Genomic DNA, 19,763 nt, shown 5'->3' with positions numbered 1-19,763 from the left:
CCCCAATGCGAAGAAGTCCCTGTTGGGCGCATGGAGTGACGGAGTGAACCTTCCAATATATCATGTGCTGGGGATGGGCGTCCCCGCCGACTGCCCCTCTATTGCTAGGTGACTGTGGCATGGGAGCAAGTTGTAACATGTGTGCTGCCCCGGTCCCCCTACACCAAGATGCTGCCCTTGCGGTGGCTGAAACCGATGAACGATATTCAATTGGTGATCAACCTGACACATTAGTTCACCGGCAGCTGTACTAAGGTGGGCAACCTATTTCATAAAGATTTCCTCATGATAGCGGCAGTGCAAGATATTTTTGGCCCGTCTGAGTGGCAGTTTCTCCAATATGCCAGGGAATCTTGCACATTCCGTGAGATCTGGCTGACCATTTCCGCCGAGCCAGTGGAGTCACAGACTCTACAGATGATACTTGACCCCTGATCCACCAGACATCGCATTTTTATGTAGCCCTTAAAAGTGATAGTCACACAGACACGAAGACGGTCTGACACATGGTTTAGCAGACGGCTATGTTGACTAATAAATTAAATACTCCACACCTTAGTTATTTGCTTATTGGTCTCTTTATTTATCTCTGTATTTCTTGTGCTTCCCTCCTCTGCATTTGGTTTTGTCATAATAGCCTTCGTTTTCCTCCTAGTATCAGCAGGACTGGACCACTGTGGTTGGCTCGACCCTCAGATAGAAGAGGAAAGAGTCAAAAGTAAATGGATATTCCTTAGTCTTCACTATAATATGGGGTGGGTGTGAGGGATATAATCACCAATTTGCCCTATCCCGCCACCATTTTGTTGTTCTTTCACTTCTTTCTACTATTTCTTACAAATGTGGCATGCAACTCTCATTTCAGTCTTCTACATAAGACGGGGAACCCATCGTTTAGACGGGTGACCCCCTCTCCGGCCGGAACGTTACCGCCCCCGCAGCTAACCGTTTTCCTCCCACCAAATCGTCCCAGCGACGCCCACGTACCTGGGCTAGCAGGGCGAAATGAGGAAACGGTGGCTTCATGGATGTCATTTAAGGGTCGCAGTTGTGACTCCTGGCTTGACCTTTGCGACCCCTGGCACTTTCTTTGCGACCCCAAGCTTCAGAGGTGGCAAATTCAGTGCCAAGAACACAGTGGCAGCTCTCTTTGTTTTCTGTCAATTTTTTTATGCTAATATTGAATAATAAAATATTCACTATTAGTGTACTAAAAATGTGGTACAATTAATTGGAATATGCCCTTACATGGCAACTGAAGGAAGTAAAAATGCTTTCAAATGTATGGTGTGTGCATGCATGCAGGTGATAGGGTGTTTATGTGAGAGAATGTGTGTTTAAGTGTGAATTTGTATGTATGTGTAAGTATGTGTGTGTGAGTTAAAGCGGAGGTAAAGGATGTGATCTCACATCCGCTACCCCTGGCATTTCAGTGAACTGACGCCCCATGGGTGGCATCCCGGCTTACTCAGTTGCCTCTCGTCCAGGTCCCTGGAGATCTCAGACAGAAGGCTGCGGCTACTTGAGTCGTCCTGCCCGGGTTGGCATTGTCCTGGGTCTATTTCTACCCACGTCTTCCTCTGGTGCTTCTCTCTCTTGTGCTCGTCAGTACTCCTCGCTTCCGAGTCAGTCTCATCTTCTATTTCAGGCCACCATTCATCAGGGGCCTGATCAGCGTCACACACGTACCACGCCTCTCCACCTCCTTTATCCCTATAAAGGCTTTAAAGGGACATGCGTCTTAGGTAGTCTGCCAAAAAAAAGTACAAAAAACGCCGGTGCATCTCGGGGTACGGGGAAAGCGAAGGGCAGGGCCAGGGTAAAGCCCCCTCAATACTGTCCTCCTCGTCACACAGTCTAAGATAGATAGGTGGAGGCACTCATGAAGCGCCTGGAAGCGGGCGTTTGCCCAAGTTAGGAAGGTGGCCAGCAATGCAGGATTCAAACTCATGCAGTTCCACTACCCACACCATGTGTATTTAACGCCTCTGCGTCTACATAAGATCGACAGCACCCGCTCGGTGGCCTGTCCTCACTGTGGGGTGACACCAGCAACCTTTCTTTATAGGACATGGACTGTGGTACTCTGGGAGGGAGCGGGGTCCTGAGGACATTGCAGGAAGTCATCCAGGTGGCATTAGAGTCTTCTGTAGAACATTGTTTGCTTGTAGTGTTCCCGACACCTCCGCCTGGGACTCCGATCCGCCACAGATTTGCTTCATTGGATTTGGTCTTGGCCAAATGTAGGTTGGCTATACACTGGGCACAATCTGCGGCCCAAGAGAGAGGCAAGTGGATGGCAGATGTCCTGAAGTGGGGCGTAGCAGAGGAGAAGTGTGATGCGCACAGACAATGCCGAACAGGATTCAGACACCTGGGAGAGCATGCTAAATGAATTGTCAGAGGTCACCCTGGCGACACACACCCCGCGTACAGCCCTTCGCAGTCCGCACCCAGGGATACCCCTCACCAACAGCTCTGGGGATGGGTCAACACCTGAGCATGTCTGAGCCTTACATGTGATATACCCCGAAAGCTGAGGTGGTGCATGGGGCGAGCTATAGATGGCTCTTGGTCCCCTCTTCACCTCCTCATAGATGCTCATGTATTACCTACTGACCCCTGCCCTCCCTTTCCACCCACTCCACCCCCACTACCCCCCGGTTTGCAGGGTTTATCCCAACTGAGCTCTATTTAATAAGTTCACATGTTTAACATAGTTTTTTTCTAGCTGTCATCTGCGCATCAGTATCCTGCTGCTTGGTGTGCCATATACATGATTGCCTTGCCCTGCATGGCATATGGTCAATGAACTGTATCACTATGCTACACTTTGTCTAAAAACCAAATAAAAACAAATTTTTAAATTATATATATTTATATTTCTCCCACCCATCTTACCTTTCCCTCACTTCCACTGAACCATGCCAATAAGCTTTCCACCGTGTTCCCAACTTCATGTGATTTCCTTTCATGCCTATGTACTGTGAATTGGCTGCCATGTCTCTTAAGTTTATATTTTACATAGTAGCCTTAGGTTGGGGGGGGGGGGGGGGGGGAGGATAGAGTTGTGAGCAAGGCTTCCCTCCGTGCAATTTCTTCTTCTGTTTTTCCCTAGCCATGCACTTTTGTCTCATTAAATTCTGTGGTCTATCTGCAAGGACAGTTTTATGTGTTTAGGACTTTAGGAGCAACTAATGATCTGTTACCTTCAAAGTACACGATTATGTCTGAGCGTATTCCTGTTACTATTTAATGGGCCTTCAATTCCTTGCTCTCTAGTCGCTACCTTTCTTTTCTCCTCTCTCCCATTGTCATCATTAGGGGAGATGGTCCAAAATCCCTTCAGCTAGGCTTTTTATTTCCCGTATCGGGGGGTTTCTGCTACTGGTATAAACAAATCACTGAGTCATAGGAGTGGACTGAATATCCCCAACATAGGCATATTGATGGGGGGCGTGGCCTGACGCCGATGGCAGAGGAAGCCTCTCCGTGAGGCTCCTGCTAGCGATCCCCACTCCGGTCCAGCCTGAAATGCAGTGGACCCCCAACCCGCCCCATTGCCTGGCTGAAAGTGCGGGGGGGTCCCGAGGTTCATTTTGAGGGGACCGATCCCGAAGGGAAGAGAGTTTTGGGGCCGAATTTGCGGCCGACGGAGTGCTGCGGAAAAAAAAAAAAAAAAAGATGTCGGCCGCGATCTGACCGGCGTTCCCGGCGGCAGACGATCCACTACAGCAACTCACTGATCCTATCCAGCTCACCCCTCTGTGTGACAAGAATTACAAGAGGACCTGGCGGTTCCCCCTGGGGACCCAGCGCCGACGAACAGTGGGGCCCAGCACTGCGACTGTGCTCGGCTGAGGACTGCGGAGCACACACAACATGGCGGCCGCACCCGAGGGAAGGATCCAGTGGATCACGGTTAGAGGCGATAATTCCGGGGTTCCCCCGGAGCTCCTTTGGCAACTCCCCTCTGAGGGCGACTGATCGCAGACTGCACGGCAACGCCGGGGGGTACTTCTGGGGAGGCTTGACTCCATGGACCTCCTGAGGTGAGCTGGAACGAGGGGGACGAAGTCGGTGGCTTGATAGGGCGAACCTGGCCTGCACTGAGGCACGGTGCATACGGCCCTCTTCTACAGGGGTCCGCCTAGTTGCGCAGTGCTACCTACAGGAGAGTGCAAGGGGCCCCCAGACACTGGATGGGAGTCATGCATGCTTGAAGGCGCCCTCCACGAACGGCGAGGCTGCTTGGCTCGACAGGTCCACACCCTGACTGGGAGGAGAGAGAGAGTCCTGACTACCTGGCGTGTGGTGTCCCCAGGGGTTCTTGGAGGCCTAGAGTGCGGAGTGCGGATGGCACTGGAAGGCGATAAACCTCTTACACAAGTACCGAGCACCGGAAACAGCAATTCTCTAATAACAGTTCGGCGATCCCTCTGGCAGTGCAGTATACAGCGCTGAGGTGGGAGAGTCGATGTCCAGAGCCCACCGACCAGTCGGAGTTGGAGCCATACCCCAGAAAATGGGTAAAGTCGGTCGCCGGAGGGACATGGAACAAAAAGGTGGGTCCTCAGCTGAGGCACAGGAAGACCCGCCTGACCCCAGGAATGGCGCTTCAGGAGAGGGACGCGACGACCCCACACTTCAAGATGTCCTACAAGCTATAACGGCTTCCCGTGTAGCACTGGAGGGGAAAATAGACGCTTTGGCGACGGATCTCACAGTACTGCGAGATGATCACCGTCGCCTGGCCGAAAAGGTGTCCACCACCGACAGACAACTTAAAGAGCTCCTTCCGGAGGTCAAGGATGCCACTAAGTCTACACAGCAGCTGGAGACCCGGATCAGGGCCCTGGAATTAAGGACCGAAGATGCGGAAAATAGATCGTGACGCAATAACATACGGGTGATTGGTATGCCTGAAAGTGTTCCACAAACTGGCCTGGCGGAGTTCCTCGAGCGGTGGCTCCGAGAGGACTTAGCGGACGATGGACTTTCTCCTTTTTTTGCGATTGAGAGGGCACATAGAGTTCCGTCGCGTCCTCCCCCTCCGGGAGCCCCCCCGCGACCTAGAATAGCCAGGCTTCTTCATTACCGAGATAGGGATTACCTGTTGCATCAAAGCAGGACCAAAGGGGATCGCACAATGGACAATCACACGGTACGTATCTTCCCAGATTTCTCCCGGGAAGTACAGAAACAACGGGCCACCTTCAGGGATGCAAAACAGAAACTGCGCCAATTGGGTCTACAATATGGCATGCTGTTCCCGGCGAAGCTTAGGGTAGTGTCCAAAGACAGTACACAGTTTTTCACTACGGCGGAGGAGGTATGGCAATGGCTTGATCTGCTTCCACATGAGGGGAATGGTCCTCCGACACAGGGCCCCGAGCATGGACGGAGGAGAGGGACTAAACGCAACACGGCCCGTATAGTAAATAGTCCTTCCCCTGTGGAGATACAAACTGAGAGACGAAAAGCCATGGAGGCAGCAGCTTCATTGAGCGGCTCTGATCGCGGATCCCAAGTACAGACTGCTGCGGACTGTGAACCATCTGATTCGGACCATGAATCCGAGACTTCCCATGTATCCGACAGATCGGGCCCGGCCATAACACCGGGCACTTCTGTATCATCTGAGAGTCCTCCCATCGAACTACACTTGCGCCAGTTGCCCTGGTCATGAGAGCCTCCTCTGGCAGACACCGTAGTGGCCAGTGAGGTGGGTGCACTGGCTGTCACTCTGGCGGTCGTACCCGCCAGATGGATGAGATCTGGGTCCACAAGTACTACTATATCTTGCAATCCGGTAGTGGGGATTAGAGCGATGGCCCACTCCTTTTGTGATCTAGGAGTTCCCCCGCTTTCGATAAACTAGTTGACATTTCACGAAGTTTGGATGAGAGCCGTTCAAACTTTTGTCCTGGGGAAGGGGAGTTGGGATGTTAATTGTTGGGGCTTGTTTAGGGGGAGTGATGAGTGGTGGATGTTTAACATTGGTCTGCTGGTGTTGTATAATGTGAGAGTAGGGATCTTCGTGGTATCTGCTAGCCCTGCATGGGGCATGTCACAGATGGGGATTGAAACACAGTTATGGCGACGTTAGGCACTTATAAATTTCTCTCATGGAATGTATGGGGCATGCACACAATGTCTAAGAGATATAAGGTGTTCTCACATTTACAGCGGAGGGGGATTCAGATTGCGTTGCTCCAAGAAACACATTTAACCCAGGCTGAAGGGCTAGCACTGCTGAAAAGGTGGAGGGGCCAGGCATACTATACCTCTTATTCCCCAATCGCCAGGGGTGCCTTGATATGGATCAGAGCCGGGGTTCCATTCCAGATATTGGACACGCTCATAGTCCCTGAGGGACGTTTTGTAGCAATCCGGGGTCGACTGGAGGGAAGAGATCTAGCATTGATCAATGTCTATGCCCCGAACTGGAACCAGGGTGAGTTCTTTGCACGCTTATCGGGCCTCCTAGCCACCTATATGCAGTTCCCCCTAGTGATGGGGGGCGACTTTAATTGTGTGGCCGATCCCTCCAGGGATCGCTCCCACCCTCCGTTACATGATTCCCCTCTGATGAGAGTAGCAGGGCTATTCTCCTCCTGGCAGGCGAGTTGGGGGCTGGTGGATGTCTGGAGACGGCTACACCCTGAGACCAGAGACTATTCCTACTTCTCTCCCTGGCACGAGCTCCATGTCTGCTTAGATGTGTTTTTCTGCTCCCCAGACATTTTCCCTCAGGTGCATAATGTTGAATGCCTGACCCGCACAATCTCTGATCATAACCCTCTGTTACTAGAGTTACGCTGGGGTTCACCCCCTTCCCGCATCCCCATCTGGTGGCTGAAGACTGAGTCCCTAGAAGACGCACCCTTTCGGGAGGAGCTGAGACAACATATTACCCACTACTTTGTAGATAACGAGGCTTCGACCAATAACCCCTTGATTGAATGGGACGCTTTTAAAGTGGTGGTGCGGGGGCGCTGTATTGCGGGAGCGGTGGGGGTCCGAAGGACTCTACTTAGGGACACTGAACAAGCGGAGAGTGAGCTGCGAGAGGTGGAGAAAAAAAGGCCTGAAAATCCGCTCCTTCAACCTACTATCTTAGAGCTTAGAGCAACGGTCGCTGACTGTGTAGAGCGTCTTCGATGCTTCGACTACCAAAACTATATCACACGAGCACACGGGGAGAGAGACAAAGCGGGTCGGATGTTAGCATGGGTAGTATCGCAAACGCATAGGACATCACCTATCCTGGAAATGTTATCGGAGTGGGGGAATCCCCTTCACGGGCAGGAGCAAATTAACTCTCACCTCATGACCTTTTACGAACGATTATATAAAAGCACTCTTCGTCCTGACGGTAACTCCACCGATAGTTATGTATCTGGACTGCAGTTGCAGACACTACCACCGGACGCTGCGACACAACTTGAGGGCGCCATTACACAACCAGAGATTCGGAGGGCTATTAGTGAACTATCGAGGGGAAAGACTCCGGGGACAGATGGTCTCCCTATCGAATTCTATGCCATGTATATAGATTTGTTAGCTCCTAGGCTCGAGATTCTATATCAATCCGCCAGAGACCGAGGAATTTTACCGGCAACAGCGAGGGAGGCGGTAATAGTGCCCTTGCTTAAACCTGGGAAAAATCCTGCGGAAGCCGGGGCATACAGACCTTTATCCATGCTGAACCTGGATTACAAGATCCTCAGCAAGGTACTGGCCTCTAGGCTGCTCCCCAACATGGCAACACTAATACATACTGACCAGGCAGGGTTCATCCCGGGGCGCAACACAGCGGATAACATACGCGGATTTATAGCGGTCATGAACGATCGGAATTCGACTAGCCCAGCCCCTGGAGTGCTCGCAGTCGATATAGAAAAGGCCTTTGATAGCTTGGAGTGGGCTTTCCTTTATACAGTGATGTCCCGCCTTCGTTTCGGACCTGAATACATTGCCTGGGTCAGATTGTTGTATACTGAGCCCACTGGTAGGGTACGGACAGGACGGACTATATCCAGACCTTATGTCGTTGGGGTGTCCCCTATCACCGCTGCTGTTTGCACGGACTATGGAGCCATTGGCAGCCGCAGCGCGCGGTGGTGGTGGGGGTCCCGGCATAGTGGCGGGGGGCAAGAGACATCAGATAGCGTTGTATGCGGATGACCTGTTGATCTTCTTAGACGATGTACACAGAGACCTTCTCCGAACCCAACAGATGCTTTCGCAGTTTGGTGAGCTTTCTGGACTTCGGGTGAATTGGGGCAAGACCGGCCTGTTTCCTTTGAACGCTACTGTAGCCCCACCATTGGAGTTGGGAAATGTCCAGTGGGTTCCAAGATGCCTCTCATACTTGGGGGTCAGGATTTTCCATGACCCACAGGATATAATAGACAGCAATATCGGAGGCTTATTGCGGTCCCTTCGTTCCAACATGGCTTTCTGGCAAACCTTAACTCCATCTGTAGCGGGGAGGGTAGCCATCCTTAAAATGGTGGTGTTGCCTCGCCTCCTGTATCACTTCACGGTCCTGCCAGTATGGATTCCTAAGGCCATGTTTGCAGAACTGGAGTCCATGGTCATAGCCTTTATCTGGGGGGGGTGGACGGAAGCGAGTGGCTCTGGCCAAACTTCAGAGGCAGTCCCCAGATGGAGGCCTAGCAGTCCCGGACTTTGAGGGTTACTACTTGGCAGTGCAGCTCCAGTGGTTGGCGCAATGGATAGCCAACAGAGCAGCGACAGGGTTGGAGGTAAAGGCATTTACTCCCCCAGAGACTAGATTATACGAACTGTTGTTGGGGTGTCCGGGTACTGGGACGCATGAGTCCCTTGAATTTAAAGTCCTTGCGCGCTGTTGGAGGAGCTTCTTACGTAAACTTAAAGTAAAGGCCCCTTACTCCCCTGACCTGCCCCTCTTGTCCCTAAGAGCTTTGCCCCATCGGGGTGACTGGGGTGGACTCCAGTCCTGGGTGGAGGCCAGGATACAGACGGTAGGAGCACTATTTAAGGAGGGGACGCTGATGCCGTTTGAAGTCCTTCGGACACAATTCGGTCTACAGGGAGGGCACTTCTTATTATATGGCTCAGTAGTGGCTAGTATCAGGAAACATTGGCTGAGACGGACCGGAGAGCTCACTGCACAAACAACCTGTACATATTTGGTGACTTCTTCTGGCACCTTTAAGGCAGTTTCTAATCTCTACAGCAGGGTTCAGGCGGATAGGACCATACCTTTGACTCACCTCAAATCGTCCTGGGAAGTAGACCTGGGCACAACTATATCCGATGTGGACTGGGAGCGTATTCTGGGGGGCTTCCCCAAAATGACTTGCAATGCCAGATTTAAGCTGATTAATTTTTATGTACTACATAGGGCATATCTCACCCCTGAGCGGATCAGCAGGTACTTTGGAGTGGAAGGAGTACATTGCCCGAGATGCGGGCTAGAGAAGGCGGAATTTAGGCATATGTTCTGGAGCTGCCCTACGGCAGAGGTGTATTGGGCGGAGGTGAGCCGACTGGTGGCTGGAGCGATAGGAAGGGAAGTCCCCTGCACAATAGGTCACTGTCTGCTTGGCTGGTTTCCACGCACGGCTAAGTACAAAATAACCAACAGGTTCCGGGACTTGGCCTACGTACTGGCCAAGAGGGAAATAGCGATGACGTGGAAGAATCCAGTTGGGCCGAGACTGTCCCAATGGACTAGAGAACTAACTAGGTGGGCTGGGTGCGAGAGCGCTGTTCTACATGGTGAGGCCAGAAGGGGTTGGCGGCCTCTGGAGGCGGCGCAAGGTTGGGATGCGATATTAGACTCCTTTAAGGAGGAATGTTGATTGGGTTCAGTCCCCTGATTGATTGATGATTGGATGCTTTGTGAAGTTGCCAATAGACCCAATCCATTGGTGCCATTACGGATGACCCCAGGGCAGGATTCTATGGTTGGACTAGACGGGGGAAACACTCTCACATTGTGAGCGGAGGGTTGACTCTTTCATAGCACACCTACATACAATACAACTGTCCAGATATGCTACCAATATCATCACTGGGGGGTGGGGCACTGTTGGGGAGGTTGAGGGATGGGGGGGGTAGGGTAGATGTTGCAACATTAGATTGCTGTTAGTGCAGAGATGTGTAGATTGAAAAAGCTCTTGCCCTCAGAGTCTATGTAGATCACTGTATGTTCTCTTATACTATGTTTACCTGCTCACTGGTTGATCGAAATTGCAATAAACTTTGTTTACAAAAAAAAAAACATAGGCATATTGCCTTTCACCACTCTGCCCAGTCCCACACAAACTGATCCATATAGGTTACTTGTACTGTTTTGGTGAGTCACATCAGCTGTGTGTGAGAGTGGGGCATTGTTGAGTTTGTCTATCTGAAACTCTTGACAACACATTTACTCTTCACAATGACGGAAAGCAGAGATAAACTGACATTCCTAGATCTAGAATTAATGCCAGAAAATATGATTCAGTATAAATGCATTGCAAATCTACAGACAGAAATGCTCTTCTCAAAAGCCACCACCCTAAATCTTTGTGGGATAAGCTACCAGTAGGTACATTCTTAAGGACTATAAGAAATTATTCAGATGCACACAATATGGCAAAACATATGAACACTCCTACACAAATTGGAAGATGACCCACACATATTGATCCAGAGGGCTGGAAAAAAAAGACCAATAAACAACAAAAGAGAGGCTCTATTAGATATCTTTAAAAAAAAAAAAAAAATCTAGGATGCCATGCACCAACACGTTTACAGTCTTATCTAATGTGGTGATAAAAATAATAAAACATCAATCGGCAATTTCTATACGTAGGTATTCAGAAACTTAAACAAAAAAAGTATTTTCCTTTAAAAGGTAAAGTAAAGTAAAAGATAATTTTTGCAATTCAAGAACACAAGCCCTGAATAATCAGAAACCATTTACTTTATGAAAGATGACCGTTATAAAGGGACACTCTACTCTGCCTGTGGCTCAAATAAGACCTGTAAGCATACCAAAAACACTACAAATTTAGATCTACGCCTTAGAACACGATGTCATCAAAGAATGCACACTTTTGCAACAGTAGATACATGATATACAAAATAACGTGCCATTGTGAGTTACATTAATTTGTTATGACAACTTGCAAGAAAACAACATGTATTCTGGAACATAAGAGCTCCAATAGATGCCCTAAGATCACGGTAAAGCTAGTACGTCATAATTCCAAGAAACATACAGCAGACCAATTGGACTGGACTGTGACTCAACAAATGAAATCAATAGGCAAAGAAGCACAGACAAGATTGTAATTCATGAGAAAACAAAAATGGTTTTCAGATTATCTACACATACTGAGGTATCAATGACGAAATTATCTGGAAAATATTGAATTAGTTATTAATCCCTTATCATTCATCTCTCATTTAACTTTTGACACAACATAAGGCTCCTGAGATGGCTAGAATTAGAGTCAGAATCAAGCCAGAAGACAGAGCGGAGAATCACAAAAAAGAGCAAAAAGTAGGCGAGAGAGATGGCTACTGATTGAAGCAATATTCATTCATTCTAATGATGGTTTATGAACTCCTGTTGTTAAGACTGTCACATTGAATTTACATAATAATGATAATGCTGAGCCTTGAACGTATAATAACTTTAAGTACACTCTATAAGAGGATTGTCTTGTGTCATAAGAAAAGACAAAGTTTCTGGGCACACACTCCAGTAGATCACTTATACCAAAAATCTATAGGTATATTAGGTGACTAGTAGGATACAATTTTATATCTATATATATATATATATATATATATATATATATATATATATATATATATGAAATACACTTCCTTAAATAAACATTAAGGCTCCAGCACTCCACGAAGGTTAGAAAGGTTTATTATAACCAAGCAGGAACGCGTTTCGGCGTGACCGCCTTCTTCAACCTGCGGGCCGCCATTTTGGCCCCCTTTAAATATCCTTAGTAGTAACATTGATTTAAAGCAATACACTCCCTTTGAAAATTAAATAACCACTACATTATACTCCATTTGAGAAAAGATTTGTGAATTATATGCAAAAATATAAACCTAGTGCCCCAATATGCTAATAAACATGACAAAATGAACAAGTACACACATAAAGATATCAAAGAAACAATAATGAAACTTTACACATCTTAGTAAATATTAATGAATGAAATAAGATATTTGTCTCTGGGAAACTGCTGTGTGTATTCATCTGAAGAAAATATGTATGAGAAATCCACCAGGTCCAATCACATTGATATTAATATTAAGTAGGGCATTGTTTGTAGGGACAATTATTAAAATGAAAAAGATTCCCATATACTCATTCACCATCTCAAAAAATAGTTGACACGTTATAATAAACTTATTCATATCATTAATGAAAAGTAATCCATAATTTAACAATGCTAACCTAAATGTATGTATAACTCTTCACTCGAGTTAAGCCCCACTGGTTCTCTTGAATCGAATGCCAATATATATCTAGACTCTAATCTCCTCAGCTGTTTTTCCCTATCTCCTCCACGGATATCCTTCCTGATTCCATCTATTACACTATATTTAACTTCTTCCATGCGACCTCCATGAAATTCATGGATGTGTCGGGCAACCGGGTAAGACTCATCTCTATTAACTATGGCCCTTAAATGTTGTAAAATTCTTTTGTGCACTTGGAGTTTGGTGCTACCTACATATAGCTTGGGGCAACTACATTTTAAAATATAAACTACATGGTCACTTTTGCAGTCGTATCTGCCTTTGATGGTATGTGTAGTTCTGTCGGTTAATTGAATAGTTTTTATGTTTTCCCCATTTTTACATGCCTTACACTTGGTGCATTTGAAAAATCCATCTGGTGCCTTTAACCAACTCTTAATCGATGGTTTCTCTTGTCTCACATCATTTTTGACCAACAAATCTTTCATTGATTTTCCCTTTCTATAAGTTATGGTGGGCCTATTGCTTATTAGTGTGCCTATAACTGGATCACTTTTGAGCATATGCCAATGTTGTTGCAGTAACTTTCTTACGGAGTCATGTGCAGTATTAAATGTAGTAATAAATCTCACGATCCCCGTATCATAATATCATATATATATATATATGTATATGTGTGTTACCTACTGGTGGTCGCCACTAGGTAGTTACAGTTAGGACCATGTTTCCATTGAAAAAGTGTTTTTTGACTCGCCTTGATTTTTGGCACCATCTGACGAATCTACACAAAATTTTCCCCAAAACGTGTGCCAGTGATTCTTGTTGCGCACAGAAAGTTTCGGGGTAATCCGTCAAGAGAGGGGCTGAGAAAAGGGGGGAGGGAGGGAATCAAAAAAGTTGTGTTTTCCATGTTAATTCCTATAGGACCTTTAGACACAACTACAGCTTGAACCACTGGATGGAATTACAACAGATTTAGCAGAAAGCTAGCTTTTGGTACGCAGATTGTGATTTCATTTATTTGGTGTAAATCTTTTCAGTAGTTTTGGAACTATTAAAAGGGAAAACACATTTGTATATCTCTGGCCGTGATGACTTCAAAAGATTAAGAACTTGTGCACTGCAAATGCAGAGCTCTGATTGTCTGCCAACGCTTGAAACCAGGAAGTTTTGGCAGCCATCTAGCCCTAAAAAAACGTGAAAGGAAAAGGGGCCAGGGTATGGACACCCTGACCCCTTAGCTCTGGTGGTGGGGTCCCAAAGGGACCCCCACCACAGGGCTAAAAAAGCATGTTTTTTGCCACAAAATAATAAAATAAAAAAAAGCCAAGCACTCGATTCTGTGAGGCCTCCAGGTGGGCAAGGTCCATTTACATTTTAATCCGGGAGGGGCGTGCCCTCTGGGCCCCACAGAGCCCCATGGACTGCCACCTCCCAGGGCTTCAAACAATTGTAAAGGGCTTTAAAATAATATAACGTGGGTCCCACCACCTCCCCAGGCTTTGCTCAAATTGTGTGCAGGAGGGTGGTGCACAGCACCCCCGGCGACAACTACCTCGCCGGCGCATTTCTCAAATTGTGTGAAGGGGGCCGCACATCCCTCCATCCCGATCCACTACCTCCACAAGGCATTGCTCAAGTTGTATGCGGGAGGGCCGTGCACAGCCCTCCTGCAGTCCCGTGGATCGCCACCTCCCTAAGGCATTCCTGTAATTATGATCGGGACCACACACCCCGCCGCCCTGGGGACCACCACCTCCCCAGGGCAAATGTTTAAAAAAGAAAAAGGGGGTCCTACTGCCAATTCACAGCAAACAATCTGCTTGCAGTGAGAGCGAGCTGTCAAACAGCTCTCTCTTGCTGCGAACAGAGGTTTCCTCTGTCTCACTGCCTGCAAAGATGCAGGCGGGGCACAGAGGAAACTGCTCTCACAGAGAGGGAGCTGCTATAGCAGCTCCCTCTCTGTGACAGCAATGCTGGCTCCGACAGGAGGGGGCAGCCAGCTGGGGCCATGAGGGCTTTCAGAATCCCTCCACAGTCCCTAACATTGTGGCTGGGAGCCATGGGGGGCACCCAGGTCACATGGCCACACCCTGGGGGATGAGGTCCCCTGGACTGAGATCAACCCGAGGGGGGGGCACGTGGCCCCTCTCCCCCTAAAAATAATAAGGCCAGGCCCCAGGGCCCTTTCCCCCGAAAAAATAACAATTAAGCCACACCTGCGGGGATGGGGGTCCCCGGGGGCCGATATCGACATAGTGAGAGGGGCCTCGCCATGCACTGCTAATTACCCCAGATATTACAGCAGTCACGAGAACATTCTTAAAAATATGAATGAAACATTAACAGTCCGATTTTTTAAGAAAAACGTGCACGGTGGGGGTGCAAGTTATAGTTACCTCAGGGAGCGAGTTATAGTTACTTGAAAGAACTCCAGCTATAACTGCAGAATGTCTATGGTTTTGTACGAGTAAATTCAGAACCTAACTAACTATAACGGTCCTGTAACCTTTGGTTTTTTTTAGTGAAAATATATATCATACATACATACACATGTATACATAAGTATACAAACACACATAGATTGATAATTTAATAGATATTAAAAACATATTACATTTGCGTAACACACAGTCAACAATAGTTTGATGCACATTAGACACACACCATGGCGTATTCATCCCCAGGTGAACTGTATCACTATTACATTTCCTGTCAAAATAGGGGACCTGCTATCAAAACCAAGAACGCTATAAACATGTACACTTAAGACACATACAGGTCACACCTTTACCCAAAAGGGTGATTGTGTCCGGCACATGATGACAATCATGCACTTGCTGCTCTGATGTCTTAGAACCAACACCATGACCTACACAAAAAGGGCTACTCCAGACTAAATACATTCAGAGAAGGATACCTACTTAGGTATTAGATGCAACAAATACACAAAAGAGGTGAGAGAGAACAGAAGCACGTAAATGGGGGCAATTCATTGATATGGGATGCAGGATATCTTTTAAAATTCTGTTATAGTCCCAAAACAGTAAAAAAGTTGCCAGTGGAATTAGCGTTGGGAAATCCCTCCAATAATGGGCAGAAATACAATGTAGTATAAGTAAGTGACAGATAGAAAAACATACAGCTTGCATACAAGTGTGCTTTTACACAAGCATGGCGGGTGAGTTGGGGATAAACTTAAATGCAAAGCCACGCAGAGTAGTGAAACTACTCCATTTATATAATGAGAAAAACTTTACAAAGACGGCTCAATGAACTAATACATCCTCATGAATGTGTTCGATTGACAGGTGTTATGCCAATCTACAAGGGAAAATAAAAAAAAATCTGATTTTTTTTCCATTGTGTTTTCACTTTTACCATTGGGTAGATATCACTGGAGAATGACAGACCGAGGCGGAGAGAGGAAGCCAGAAACATGTTGGCAGATTGATGAATGAAACCATAATTACTCAAGCCTATTGACTGCGTTTCAACTCTGTGCTATTTGGGAATTTGATCAATTCAATATTTGACGAGGACATACACAGCTTAAACATTTTTGGACATCAAGCAAGCGCTTGAAAAACAAAAGACCACATACACAAACCAGCATTGGCAAAGCCAATAGGTTACACCTACTCAAGAGCTATTGGCTTTGCCAATGTGTTTTAGCCATGTTGTATACCAGTGTGTCAGCTGATCAGCATGCCTTAAAGTTAGTGGTGTAGAGGAGAGTCGCATGGAGTGTTGTACAGTGGCGATGAGTGGAGTACAGTGGAGTAGGCAGAGAGTACATTGTACTGGAGTGGCATAGCGGGGAGTCGCGTATAGTGACATATACGGGAGTGGCATAGAGTAAAGTGGACTGGTGTAGAGTGCATTGGCGTAAAGTGTTGAAGAGTATGGCGATGCGGAGTTCAGGTGCACTGAATTCAGCAGCATACAATACAGCGTCGTAGAATGCAGTGGTGCACAGGAGAGAAATGGCACAGATTAGAGTGGCATAGAGTTGACTGATGCACAGGGCAGGGGGCGCAAAGTAGGCTTGAGTGAGTGCAGTGTCGAGTAGCAGAGAGTGGTGTAGAGTACAGTAGCATAGAGTGATGTAGAGTAGAGTGATGTAGAGTACAGTGATGTATAGTGCAGTGGTATAAAGTAGAGTAGCATACAGTGGAGTAGTGTAGAGTGGAGTAGTACAGAGTAGAGTGGTGTAGAGTTCAATGGCGGAAAGTGCAGTGTTGCCGAGTAGTGTGTCAAGGTGCAGTGGTGTAGAGTGGAGTAGAGTGGCCTAGAGAGCAGTGGAGTAGAGTACAGTGATGAAGAGTAGAGTGCAGTGGCACTGAGTGCAGTGCTAGAGTGCAATTGTTTAGAGAATGCATTAGTTAAGAGTAGAGTGGCATAGAGTGCAGGAGCAACACAGAGCGCAGTAGAGTGGTGCAGATTGCAGAGGTGTAGAGTAAATTATTTCAGAGTAGAGTGGAGTGGTGCAGGGTAGAGTGCAGGTGGCAGAGTGTAATGGCGTAAAGTGGTGTAGAGTGCAATGGTATGGAGTGCAGTGTAGATTAGAGCGGCATTCGGTGGATTAGCATACAATGCAGGGGCACAGAGTAGAAGGTTACGGAGTAAAGTACATAGGGTAAAGTGTATTGGCATAGAGTTCAGTGTTGCAGAGTGGTGTAGAGTACAGTGGCATAGAGTGGAGTTGTGCAGGATAGATTGGTGTGGCCTAGGGTGCAGTACAGTGGAGTTGCAAAGAGTGCAGTGGTGTAGAGTGGTATAGGGTAAAGTGCAGCGTGAAGTGGCATAGAGTGCAGTGGAGTGGTGCAGAGTACAGTGGTGTGGAGATGTGTACAGTGGTTTGGTGCGGAGTAAAGTGCAATGGTGTGAAGTGGTGAAGAGAAGAGTGGAGTAGAGCAGATTGTGCATGGTATGGTAGCGCATTGTCAAAATAGGCAATACATTTACAGTTGAAACGACCATTACATTTGCAAAGAAATACAGTTTTACTACTAAAACTATACAGTGCACAAATGAAAATGTGTGAAAATTGTATACCAAGTGTAATTATTTGTTTTGATTACATTAAAGTATTTGTTTCCAACACACTTCAGAAATAAAAAGGGTGCTTCATTTGTGTTCCCGATTCTGGTATATTCTGAAACACTTACACAGTTCATTTAAATGTTGTCATGTAGAAGAAAAAACCTCTTTCTTATCCCCACTATCCAGCAAGATTGTCACATAAATCGTCTCACTTTGAAGTCACAGAAAGAAAAGTAAAGAAGCGCCCTCAGAAGAGGCACCCGATATCTGACCTTGGTCTTTGAATACACAGCAAATGTGACAAGATAACAAGATTTAAAGGCCTGTTTAAAGGAATGGAGTTTGTGGAAGAATACAGTAAAAAAGGATTAGGCAACAGGAGGGACAAAATGAACTTGGAGAGCCTAAAGGAAATAAAGCCTTTAAATAGCCAGAAAATGTGTGCTACCACAAAGCCAATGGTAATCAAAAGGCGGAAAGCATCCCTAGGTCAACTTTTTTAAAGTCCCCAAAATGACTTGAGCTAACCAGACAGCTTTGCTGTCTGGTAGGCTACGACCAAAAATAAAACAGACGAAGATCAAAAGGTCACATGGTGAGCCCGCCAAGCAATACTTGTGCCTGGGGAGGAGATTCTGTATAATAATTCATGCCAGCTATGTGTGTGTCAAGGGACTGCATCCTTTTAAAGAGGGTTCAATTGTGAGATGGAACCAAGAGTGCCAAACAGGGTGAGAGCACCAGAATTAGGTACAGAAAAGTATAAACTAATGAACAGGCGTAGAATTGCCGGAGTGGTGATTTGATTAGGAATATTAACCCCTTCTGGCTTAATGCTCCCACTGCCCTTTAGTTATTGAGCCACTAAACATGTTACAAACTACCAATCCGTGCGTCTATCTTTCACACCTCTTCCTCCCTCACACTGGTAGGAGGCGCACCACACGACCAGGGTACGTCTCTGCTCACTAAAGCACGATACCAAAACACATTAGGCAGAGGACTCAACAAAAAAACTAAATTTAAATTACGTTCTCTTCCACGGTATAGGGAGTTAGACCTCCGACAATGGACTTTTGGCCGCTCATAGGAGCACGAAACCCTCTACAACTGCTACAATAAGATGTGTATGTTCATCACTGGTAGTAATAAAATCTATAGTGTTCATTGTAACGGTGTTAATTCGTAATCAGGAGAAGGCTGCCATCTAGTGCCTTCTATTGGAAACGATCCTGATCGAAACAGATCTCTGACCAAACAAAACTTGGATATTCTACACAGGTAAAACAGGTGTGATATCTTTGTCTCCACAATTTCGGATCTCTTTGGTTGCTCGGGTGGATTAGACTGTAAACCAATTGGCCAGGGAACAATAAAGATTACAAAGCAGGAAAGGAGCTGTGCCGTTCCCTTGGCGGAGCTGAAATGCTGTTCCTATCCTCGGCGATCCTCGTGTTAAGCGCCCCTTGCTCTGACGTGCACTCTCCAGGAAGACTCACCCCTGGATAATACTATATCCTGCTTGTCTTTCCCACTCCTACGCTATGCTGAAATGGGAGAAACTGAACTACATGTCACATAATAACATCTGCTAAAGGAAACAGCCCACTCCAGTTCAGAGTGTCGCAAGCACTCTCCCACTGCAGTAACGATGTTCACTCCAGTACCTTCCGTGACCGCCCCCCTCCCCACTCACTAGATCTTCAAGGCACCATCCTTTGGGCAGATGTAACACAGGTACTGTTGTCCCCCGTGGGTTAGGGGGCACAAGGGCCCAAAGGACGCCAACTGAGTCATCCTTGACGAGGCACAACAGAACTGGAGCTGACTTTGGATATTAGGAGGCGGAGACTGTGGGCGCAGGCAGAAGATGGCAAAAGACATTGGCAGGGGGCGGGGTCACGGCAACGTCGTAGGTCATGAGCGGATGAAGCGCGCGCTGGGCTCCTCTGTGCGCGAAGAAAGCGGCCATCTTGAAACTACATTCGATGTCATTGGTTTCATAAGTCGGTACCCGCCGTCTGAAAATCAAATCTAAGGAAGTCCATGTAATGTTGAACCAAAAAGGCTTCAATTAAGAGTATACATGCCAACATTTTCAAACTGGAAAGTGGTAGATTTTGAAACAAAAATAGAGGAAATGTATCTAATTTCATAGGCTAATACTGAAGCATTGTGCCATGAAATTGTGTTCGTGCAGCAGCGATCGCGGCAGTCACTGG

General features: G+C 47.0%; 1 protein-coding gene across 2 annotated transcripts in view; it reads right to left on the bottom strand.

The window, feature by feature from the left end:
- Positions 1–19,415, bottom strand: part of PAXX (PAXX non-homologous end joining factor) — a 92,746-nt gene extending 73,331 nt beyond the window's left edge. For both annotated transcript variants that reach the window (XM_069241447.1, XM_069241446.1), the window contains exon 1: positions 19,238–19,415. In XM_069241447.1, the coding sequence (XP_069097548.1) occupies positions 19,238–19,338 (101 nt within the window). In that variant the 5' untranslated portion in view covers positions 19,339–19,415. The remainder of the gene's footprint in view (positions 1–19,237) is intronic.
- Between the last annotated feature and the right edge of the window lie 348 nt (positions 19,416–19,763).

The sequence above is a fragment of the Pleurodeles waltl genome, chromosome 6 (assembly GCF_031143425.1).
Source record: "Pleurodeles waltl isolate 20211129_DDA chromosome 6, aPleWal1.hap1.20221129, whole genome shotgun sequence".
In the NCBI taxonomy this organism is placed as follows: domain Eukaryota; kingdom Metazoa; phylum Chordata; class Amphibia; order Caudata; family Salamandridae; genus Pleurodeles; species Pleurodeles waltl.
Note: the sequence above shows the minus strand (reverse complement) of the source record. Positions and strands in the feature narration are given on the sequence as shown.